General features: G+C 48.7%; 1 protein-coding gene across 1 annotated transcript; it reads left to right on the top strand.

Annotated features, from left to right (window-relative positions):
- The first annotated feature begins 336 nt into the window (after window positions 1-336).
- LOC123749259 (trichohyalin-like) lies at window positions 337-7,663 on the top strand. Its single transcript, XM_045731368.2, has 3 exons — window positions 337-357; window positions 4,126-5,773; window positions 7,590-7,663. Exons 1-3 carry the CDS (start codon window positions 337-339, stop codon window positions 7,661-7,663), a joined length of 1,743 nt encoding a protein of 580 aa, XP_045587324.2.
- The last annotated feature ends 2,847 nt before the right edge of the window (window positions 7,664-10,510 follow it).

Raw genomic sequence — 10,510 nt, 5'->3', positions numbered from 1 at the left:
TTGAGCACGTAGGGCCACAAGTGGGACCCAACTTCTCTGGCGGAATAGTGATCAAGCAGCCTATGAACGCGAGGCTCACACACACCAGGTTTTTGTCCCGCTGATGAATGTTCAAGCGGCGGCCACCTGGTTTATTACTGTAAAGAAACAGTTGAAGAACTGGCGCCTGGGTGCTGAGAGGAGCCTAGCAGGGGGGGGGGCTTCATCCCCCCTACCCGACCCCAGGTCTCCACCCCCCCCCCTCTCAAGACATCCCTCCCCCCAGACCCCCCCCCCCAGGGACCGCCTCCCAACCCAAACTCATTAAACCCTCAATTATGCATAAACTTAACGAGCATGTTTGATGGTACTCAGGAAGTCGGTCACGGCGGACTGTAATGCTCTTCATCCTTATTTTATACACCATCATAATACATGCTTATATATATATATATATATATATATATATATATATATATATATATATATATAAATATATAAATATATATATATATATATATATATATATATATATATATATATATATATATATATATATATATATATATATATAAAATATATTCCTCATCTTTCTAACCAATTAATTTTTTCCCTTATTATGTCTACTACATATATTTCTCTCTCACACACACACACACACACACACAGGAAGCAGCCCATAGCAGCTGTCTAACTCTCAGGTACCTATTTACTGCTAGGTGAACAGGCGCATCAGGATGAAAGAAACTCTACCCATTTGTTTCTGCCTCTGCCGGGGATCGAACCCCAGCCCTTAGGACTACGACCCAGAGCGTTGTCCACTCAGCCGCGAGGCCCACATGTGTGTGTGTGTGTGTACTCACCTAATTGTACTCACCTATTTGTGCTTGCGGGGGTTGAGCTCTGGCTCTTTGGTCCCGCCTCTCAACCGTCAATCAACTGGTGTACAGGTTCCTGAGCCTACTGGGCTCTATCATATCTATCTTGAGGTTATCTTGAGATTATTTCGTGGCTTAGTGTCCCCGCGGCCCGGTCCACGACCAGGCCTCCACCCCCAGGAAGCAGCCCGTGAATAACACCCAGGTGCCTATTTACTACTAGGTAACAGGTGCATCAGGGTGAAAGAAACTGGACAAATGTGACCATGGGGTGATAGCTCACAAAATGAGGTCAATGGGAATAACTGGAAAAGTAGGACGCTGGATACTCAATTTCCTGTCGAACAGAACACAAAGAGTAACAGTCAATCAGATAAAATCGAGTCCAAGCGATGTTAAAAGCTCTGTACCTCAAGGTACAGTCCTTGCACCGCTACTGTTCCTTATTCTCATATCTGATATAGACAAAAATACACGTCACAGCTTCGTGTCGTCCTTTGCAGATGACACAAAAATCAGCATGAAAATTACCTCTGCTGAAGACATTGAAAAACTACAAGCAGATGTCAACAAAGTTTTTGATTGGGCAGCAGAAAATAACATGATGTTTAACAGTGATAAATTTCAGGTACTCAGGTACGGCAAAAATGAGGATCTGAAACATAATACAGGGTACAAAACACAATCGAATCTTCCCATAGTAGAAAAACAGCATGTCAAGGATTTGGGAATAATGATGTCCGACGATCTAACGTTTAGGGAGCATAACCAAGCAAATATTGCGTCAGCCAGAAAAATGATCGGATGGATTACGAGAACTTTCAAATCCAGGGATCCCATCACAATGGTTGTACTCTTCAAATCACTTGTGCTGTCCCGTCTCGAGTACTGCTCAGTACTCACTTCCCCCTTCAGAGCAGGAGAGATTGCTGAAATAGAGGGAATACAGAGAACATATACGGCACGCATAGACGAGATAAAACACCTAAATTATTGGGATCGTCTCAAAGCTCTCCAAATGTACTCTCTAGAAAGGAGACGAGAGAGATACCAAATAATATACACATGGAAAATACTGGAGGGTCAGGTCCCAAATCTACACAGTAAAATAACAACGTACTGGAGTGAACGATATGGAAGAAAATGCAAGATTGAACCAGTGAAGAGCAGAGGTGCCATAGGCACAATCAGAGAGCACTGTATAAACATCAGAGGTCCGCGGTTGTTCAACGTCCTCCCAGCGACTATAAGAAATATTGCCGGAACAACCGTGGACATCTTCAAGAGAAAACTGGACGGTTTTCTAAGAGAAGTTCCGGATCAGCCGGGCTGTGGTGGGTACGTGGCCCTGCGGGCCGCTCCAAGCAACAGCCTGGTGGACCAAACTCTCACAAGTCGAGCCTGGCCTCGGGCCGGGCTTGGGGAGTAGAAGAACTCCCAGAACCCCATCAACCAGGTCAACCAGGTAAACTCTGCCCATTGTTTCTCACCGGCGCCCAGGAACGAACCCGGGACCAAAGGATCACGCGTCCAGTGTTATGTCCGCTCAGCCACCGGCTCCCTGATATCTACACTTGAAACTGTGTATGGAGTCAGCCTCCACCACATCACTGCCTAATGCATTCCATTTGTCAACCACTCTGACACTAAAAAAGTTCTTTCTAATATTTCTGTGGCTCGTTTGGGCACTCAGTTTCCACCTGTGTCCCCCTAGTGCGTGTGCCCCTTGTGTTAAATAGCATGTCTTTATCTACCCTATCAATTCCTTTGCGAATCTTGAATGTGGTGATCATGTCCTCCCTAACTCTTCTGTCTTCCAGCGAAGTGAGGTTTAATTCCCGTAGTCTCTCCTCGTAGCTCATACCTCTCAGCTCGGGTACTAGTCTGGTGGCAAACCTTTGAACCTTTTCCAGTTTAGTCTTATCCTTGACTCCATGCTGGGGCTGCATACTCCAGGATTGGTCTGACATATGTGGTATACAAAGTTCTGATTGATTCCTTACACAAGTTTCTGAATGCCGTTCTTATGTTGGCCAACCTGGCATATGCCGCTGATGTTATTCTCTTAATATGGGCTTCAAGGGACAGGTCTGGCGTAATATCAACCCCCAAGTCTTTCTCTCTCGCTGAATCCTGAAGTATTTCATCTCCCAAATGATACCTTGTAACTGGCCTCCTGCTCCCTACACCTATCTTCATTACATTACATTTGCTCGGGTTAAACTCTAACAACCATTTGTTCGACGATTCCTTCAGCTTGTATAGGACTTCTTGAGGCCTCAAGCATTCCTCCTCTGCCTTAATCCTTCTCGTAATTTCGGCGTCGTCCGCAAACATTGAGAGAAATGAGTCTATACCCTCCGGGAGATCATTTACATATATCAGAAACAGGATAGGTCCGAGTAGAGAGCCCTGTGGGACTCCACTGGTGACTTCACGCCAATCTGAGGACTCACCCCTCAACGTAACTCTCTGCTTCCTATTGCTTAGGTACTCCCTTATCCACTGGAGCACCTTACCAGCTACACTTGCCTGTTTCTTCAGCTTATGTACCAGCCTCTTATGCGGTACTGTGTCAAATGCTTTCCGACAATCCAAGAAAATGCAGTCCGCCCAGCCCTCTCTTTCTTGCTTAATCTTTGTCACCTGGTCGTAGAATTCTATTAAGCCTGTCATGCAAGATTTACCCTCCCTGAACCCATGTTGGCGATTTGTCACGAAATCCCTTCTGTGTGTGTGTGTGTGTACTCACCTATTTGTACTCACCTATTTGTGCTTGCAGGGGTTGAGCTTTGGCTCTTTGGTCCCACCTCTCAACTGTCAATCAACTAATGTACAGATTCTTGAGCCTACTGGGCTCTATCATATCTACATTTGAAACTGTGTATGGAGTCAGCCTCCACCACATCACTGCCTAATGCATTCCACCTGTTAACTACTCTGACACTGAAAAAGTTCTTTCTAACGTCCCTGTGGCTCATGTGGGTACTCAGTTTCCACCTGTGTCCCCTTGTTCGCGTCCCGCCAGTGTTGAATAGTTTATCCTTGTCTACCCGGTCGATTCCCCTGAGAATTTTGTATGTGGGGATTATGTCTCTCCTTACTCTTCTGTCCTCCAGTGTCGTAAGGTGCATCTCACGCAGCCTTTCCTCGTAACTCATGCCTCTTAGTTCTGGGACTAGTCTAGTGGCACACAGTGGTGCTGGTGTGTGTGTGAAATATATATTGTAGATATGATAGAGGTATAATGTGTCAGGAACCAGTATAGACAGCCGAAGGTCAGAAAGGCCGCCAGGAAGTTCAGAAAGACCGCCACGAAGTTCAGAAAGACCGCCAAGAAGTTCAGAAAGACCGCCAAGAAGTTCAGAAAGACCGCCAAGAAGTTCAGAAAGACCGCCAAGAAGTTCAGAAAGACCGCCAGGATGTTCAGAAAGACCGCCAAGAAGTTCAGAAAAACCGCCAAGAAGTTCAGAAAGACCGCCAAGAAGTTCAGAAAGACCGCCAGGAAGTTCAGAAAGACCGCCAAGAAGTTCAGAAAGACCGCCAAGAAGTTCAGAAAGACCGCCAGGAAGGTCAGAAAGACCGCCAGGAAGGTCAGAAAGACCGCCAGGAAGTTCAGAAAGACCGCCAAGAAGTTCAGAAAGACCGCCAGGAAGTTCAGAAAGACCGCCAAGAAGTTCAAAAAGGCCGCCAAGAAGTTCAGAAAGACCGCCAAGAAGTTCAGAAAGACCGCCAGGAAGTTCAGAAAGACCGCCAAGAAGTTCAGAAAGACCGCCAAGAAGTTCAGAAAGACCGCCAGGAAGTTCAGAAAGACCGCCAAGAAGTTCAGAAAGACCGCCAGGAAGGTCAGAAAGACCGCCAGGAAGGTCAGAAAGACCGCCAGGAAGGTCAGAAAGACCGCCAGGAAGGTCAGAAAGACCGCCAGGAAGGTCAGAAAGACCGCCAGGAAGGTCAGAAAGACCGCCAGGAAGGTCAGAAAGACCGCCAGGAAGGTCAGAAAGACCGCCAGGAAGGTCAGAAAGACCGCCAGGAAGGTCAGAAAGACCGCCAAGAAGTTCAAAAAGGCCGCCAAGAAGTTCAGAAAGACCGCCAAGAAGTTCAGAAAGACCGCCAAGAAGTTCAGAAAGACCGCCAAGAAGTTCAGAAAGACCGCCAGGAAGTTCAGAAAGACCGCCAAGAAGTTCAGAAAGACCGCCAGGAAGGTCAGAAAGACCGCCAGGAAGGTCAGAAAGACCGCCAGGAAGGTCAGAAAGACCGCCAGGAAGGTCAGAAAGACCGCCAGGAAGGTCAGAAAGACCGCCAAGAAGTTCAGAAAGACCGCCAGGAAGGTCAGAAAGACCGCCAGGAAGGTCAGAAAGACCGCCAGGAAGGTCAGAAAGACCGCCAGGAAGGTCAGAAAGACCGCCAGGAAGGTCAGAAAGACCGCCAAGAAGGTCAGAAAGGCCGCCAGGAAGGTCAGAAAGACCGCCAAGAAGGTCAGAAAGACCGCCAGGAAGGTCAGAAAGACCGCCAGGAAGGTCAGAAAGACCGCCAGGAAGGTCAGAAAGACCGCCAGGAAGGTCAGAAAGACCGCCAAGAAGGTCAGAAAGGCCGCCAGGAAGGTCAGAAAGACCGCCAAGAAGGTCAGAAAGACCGCCAGGAAGGTCAGAAAGACCGCCAGGAAGGTCAGAAAGACCGCCAAGAAGGTCAGAAAGACCGCCAGGAAGGTCAGAAAGACCGCCAGGAAGGTCAGAAAGACCGCCAGGAAGGTCAGAAAGACCGCCAAGAAGGTCAGAAAGACCGCCAAGAAGGTCAGAAAGACCGCCAGGAAGGTCAGAAAGACCGCCAAGAAGGTCAGAAAGACCGCCAGGAAGGTCAGAAAGACCGCCAGGAAGGTCAGAAAGACCGCCAGGAAGGTCAGAAAGACCGCCAAGAAGGTCAGAAAGGCCGTCATCTAACAGCTCAATCCTGCAGGAAAACAAAAGGAAATAATATATATATATATATGTATATATATATATATATATATATATATATGTATATATATATATGTATATATATATATATATATATATATATACATATATATGTATATATATATATAATATGCGAACAAGCCTGAATGGTCCCCAGGACTCTCTCTCTCTCTCTCTCTATATATATATATATATATATATATATATATATATATATATATTTATATATATATATATATATATATATATTATATATAAATAATATATAGTAAATACACACACATATTAGATAAGGAAACGTAACAGTGACCTACTATATATCTACTATATCTTTGTCTCTCTCTTGGTACCATGGTGTAGGCCAGAGTGGCAGGCTGGCCACACGACACAGTAGGGAAGGGTAGGGTAGGGTACACAGAGTACACAGTAGGGTACACAGAGTACACAGTAGGGTACACAGTAGGGTACACAGAGTACACAGTAGGGTACACAGTAGGGTGCACAGTAGGGTGCGTGTGGAAAGATGGTGCTCAGTAGACCGCTGGAAGTGTCACGTTGTGGTGGCTGGGGGGTGGTGGTTGTGGTGGCTGGGGGGGTGGTGGTTGTGGTGGCTGGGGGAGGGGGGTGGTTGTGGTGGCTGGGGGGGGGGTGGTTGTGGTGGCTGGGGGGTGGTGGTTGTGGTGGCTGGGGGGAGGGGGTGGTTGTGGTGGCTGGGGGGAGGGGGGTGGTTGTGGTGGCTGGGGGGAGGGGGGTGGTTGTGGTGGCTGGGGGGGGGTGGTGGTGGCTGGGTGGTGGTGGCTGGGAGGAGGGGTGGTGGTTGTGGTGGCTGGGGGGGGGACCTGTGTTGATGTCATAACACATATTACAGACAATTGCGGCCAAAACATGATACAATGAGTTTTTTTTAATATGTGTTTGGTATGTGTTCAACATGGGCGGGCCAGGTTTGGCATTAATGAAATGAGAGCCACTAAACATGGTGCCAGTGGGACCCCCACGATCAATATTACAATGTCATTTCTTTTTTTCATATCTTTTGATTTGTTCATATTTTTTGTTTTCCATTTCGTTTTAGTATAATGACAACAAGAGGCAGAATGAAACAGATAAACAGAGAGAGGCAGAGGAAAACAGAGAGACAGACATATAGAAACTGAGAAAGAAAGACCAGAGACAGAGACTGAGACAGTGAGACAGAGGCAGGTCAGGTCGACCTGAGCATCGCCATGTGCCCTATCTAGTATATATATTATGGAATGTATATTTGTTCTGCCTGAGGTTGGAGGCTAGAGGCTTGGGACTACCCTCACCAACCCGTTCTCGCACTTGCTTATAATCAATATCTTGCTTATGAATAAATGCATATGTGACATACTAATTTATTGTGAATATTTGAGTTTACCTTGAAAAGCTGAATAGAAAACCACAACCTAACCTAACCTTCTTAGCATGTTAAGATATTACAATTACTACTGAACCTATACCTATATTGATATTACAGTTTTATACAAATAATAAAACGAAACTAAAATATTGAAATAAATTGTAAAGTAACTCAGGATATTGTCAAATTTTGTATAAAATCTCTATTGTTTAATAAAACTGAGAGAAAAAGTTTGTGCCTTGAAAAAAATATGGCTTGGAATATGTCACATATGTACTTATTTATAAGGCGAAATAGTGACTATAAACAATAAGTCATATATGTGCTGTCTTGTGCGAGAGCAGGTTGCAACCAGTCAATGTTGCATGGTGACTGCTATGCCCAATATGACAGGGTCAGAGGTCAGTCCAATGATGATTCTAGCACCACTTCCTCGACCTTCTGACAAAATTCTTGCTACATCATAAAATATTAAGCACAGAACTCTAAAAAATTAAACAATTCTAATCAGTGTTTGTAGCAAAGAAATTTTCATGACATCAATTTTGATATTGTCACTCAGCTCACTCAGCCGCACAGGTCAACTCATCAATCTGCGTACCATTCCACCCTCCAGTACACACCTGCCTCCCACGAGTATTGAACAGGTCCAGGCTCTACCACCGTGCAGTCCTTTCTCTAGAGACAAAGATGGGGAGAGAGAGAAATGAGTAGACATGTTGCAATGCCAATGTTTACATTTCTTATCATTTATATCTAGGTATATATATAATATATGGCGAGGGGCACGAATATCATTAGAATGGAAGTAGGGCAGGAGGAGGCAGATGATAAGGGAGATGTAAATGTTCTAAATATAATTATATATGATAATTATTTTTCAATTATTTGCTAAATAATTTTGTTTGAGCGTCGACGTAACCCACCTGGCTGGGGTTGGCCTGTCACCCGGCCAAGTTGTCGGCAGTAGCATAAAGGTTCCGTGTTTTAGCTATTGTGTTCTCGGATATGGAGCTGTTTGTGAAAGTTTTTCCTGAGGGGAAGATGCAATGGAATGCTGCATGGGAATGTTCTATGGGGGAGCTGCAAGGGTAATATGGAAGGGAGAAGCAGACACATTACAGTGTAGCTTCCCCCTACAATGGCATGATGGATTGGGGAGTGGGGGGAGGGGACCCCTTCACTCCCCATCACCACCACACACCTTAATGGGTCAGGAAGACAGAGAAATAGTAAGAATGAAAGGAGAATTATTGGAAGAGAAAGGAGAATAGGGGAATTATTGGATTAATTTTGAGATAAAATGAATGGTAAGTTTCCCACAACACCCTCCACCCAGGGCTGCCACCCCTCAGGGCCCCACAACACCCTCCACCCAGGGCTGCCACCCCTCAGGGCCCCCTACAACACCCTCCACCCAAGGCTGCCACCCCTCAGGGGCCCCACAACACCCTCCACCCAGGGCTGCCACCCCTCAGGGCCCCCTACAACACCCTCCACCCAGGGCTGCCACCCCTCAGGGGCCCCACAACACCCTCCACCCAGGGCTGCCACCCCTCAGGGCCCCCCACAACACCCTCCACCCAGGGCTGCCACCCCTCAGGGGCCCCACAACACCCCCACACCTGGTCCAGTCACGCGGCTCGTCATTCACTTGTCTCTGAGTGGCTTAATGTGCTCCATTCATGCTAGACGGCTCCCGGGGCCCGTCACAATGTCCGAGGTCGTGGGCCCTCCCGCCCGTCGCTGAAATCCTGCGCCCTCTCCCGCCTGTCTCTAATCCTGCGCTCTCTCCCGTCCATCTCTGTAATCCTGCGCTCTCTCCCGTCCATCTCTGTAATCCTGCGCCCTCTCCCGCCTGTCTCTGTAATCCTGCGCTCTCTCCCGTCCATCTCTGTAATCCTGCGCTCTCTCCCGTCCATCTCTGTAATCCTGCGCCCTCTCCCGCCTGTCTCTGTAATCCTGCGCTCTCTCCCGTCCATCTCTGTAATCCTGCGCTCTCTCCCGTCCATCTCTGTAATCCTGCGCCCTCTACCGCCCGTCGCTGTAATCCTGCGCCCTCTACCGCCCGTCGCTGTAATCCTGCGCTCTCTCCACCGCCTCCGCTGCCTTCCTCTTCTCCCTCTCCCTCTCTCTCTTCATCTTTCACCTTCCCTTCCTCCCTCCCTCTCCCTCCCTCGTTCAACGCCCATCTCGGTTCCTCGCCCATATAGAGGCGGTACCCAATGGCTGCACTGTATTCCCCGCCCTTCACCAGCGGGAGTCGAACTGGGGAGCTTGGGCCCAGGTTACCTCACGTCAGCCCCGCACTCTGCAACAATTCTGACCCAATATCTCCATAGGCTTCCCGGGTTATGGACACGATGAGATGCACCAGTGGTGTCCTCCAACACTGCAGCGGTGGTGGAGTTTCCTCCAACACTGGCAGCGGTGGTGGAGTGTCCTCCAACACTGGCAGCGGTGGTGGAGTGTCCTCCAACACTGGCAGCGGTGGTGGGAGTGTCCTCCAACACTGGCAGCGGTGGTGGAGTGTCCTCCAACACTGGCAGCGGTGGTGGAGTGTCTTCCAACACTGGCAGCGGTGGTGGGAGTGTCCTCCAACACTGGCAGCGGTGGTGGGAGTGTCCTCCAACACTGGCAGCGGTGGTGGGAGTGTCCTCCAACACTGGCAGCGGTGGTGGGAGTGTCCTCCAACACTGGCAGCGGTGGAGGAGTGTCCTCCAACACTGGCAGCGAGATCAAGTTATGTGTCATAATATATGGAAGGCCCCACGTCGCCGCTGCCCCCAACACCAACTGGGGCCCCCCCCCCACAACACCAACTGGGGCCCCACACAACACCAACTGGGGCCCCTCATAACACCGTCTGTGTCCCCCACACAACACCGGCTGGGGGCCCCCACACAACACCGGCTGGGGCCCCCACACAACACCGGCTGGGGTCCCCCAACACCGGCTGGGGCCCCCTACACAACACCGGCTGGGGTCCCCCCAACAACACCAGCTGGGGGCCCCCCAGAACACCGGCTGGGGGCCCCCCAGAACACCGGCTGGGGGCCCCCACACAACACCGGCTGGGGGCCCCCAACAGACGTCCACACAAACCAGATAAAACATCCATTATTAAACAGCCTCCCGGTACGGGCCAGACATGCCAAGTCACACGGGGAATGGGTCAGATAATATTTGTTATTCAATTACGGGGACAATATGACCAGATCAGAGCCAATTGCAGGTGAGCAATAACTACGTGCAGGGTGTAGTTTAGTGCCCCACTTTGTGTCTTTTATTGACAGATTAACTCAATATGGCAT

Source organism: Procambarus clarkii, chromosome 62, assembly GCF_040958095.1.
Source record: "Procambarus clarkii isolate CNS0578487 chromosome 62, FALCON_Pclarkii_2.0, whole genome shotgun sequence".
NCBI classification, from domain to species: Eukaryota; Metazoa; Arthropoda; class Malacostraca; order Decapoda; family Cambaridae; genus Procambarus; species Procambarus clarkii.
The sequence above is the reverse complement of the archived record's forward strand: the minus strand, read 5'-3'. Positions and strand labels throughout refer to the sequence as shown.

Bases quoted from the DNA above. Each gene is read 5' to 3' on its own strand.
- LOC123749259 (XM_045731368.2), top strand. From the start codon at position 337: ATGTTTGATGGTACTCAGGAA. The intron at 358-4,125 runs GTCGGTCACGGC...GAACCAGTATAG, and splicing joins TGTTTGATGGTACTCAGGAA to ACAGCCGAAGGTCAGAAAGG. The intron at 5,774-7,589 runs GTCAGAAAGGCC...CCAATATGACAG, and splicing joins TCAGAAAGACCGCCAAGAAG to GGTCAGAGGTCAGTCCAATG.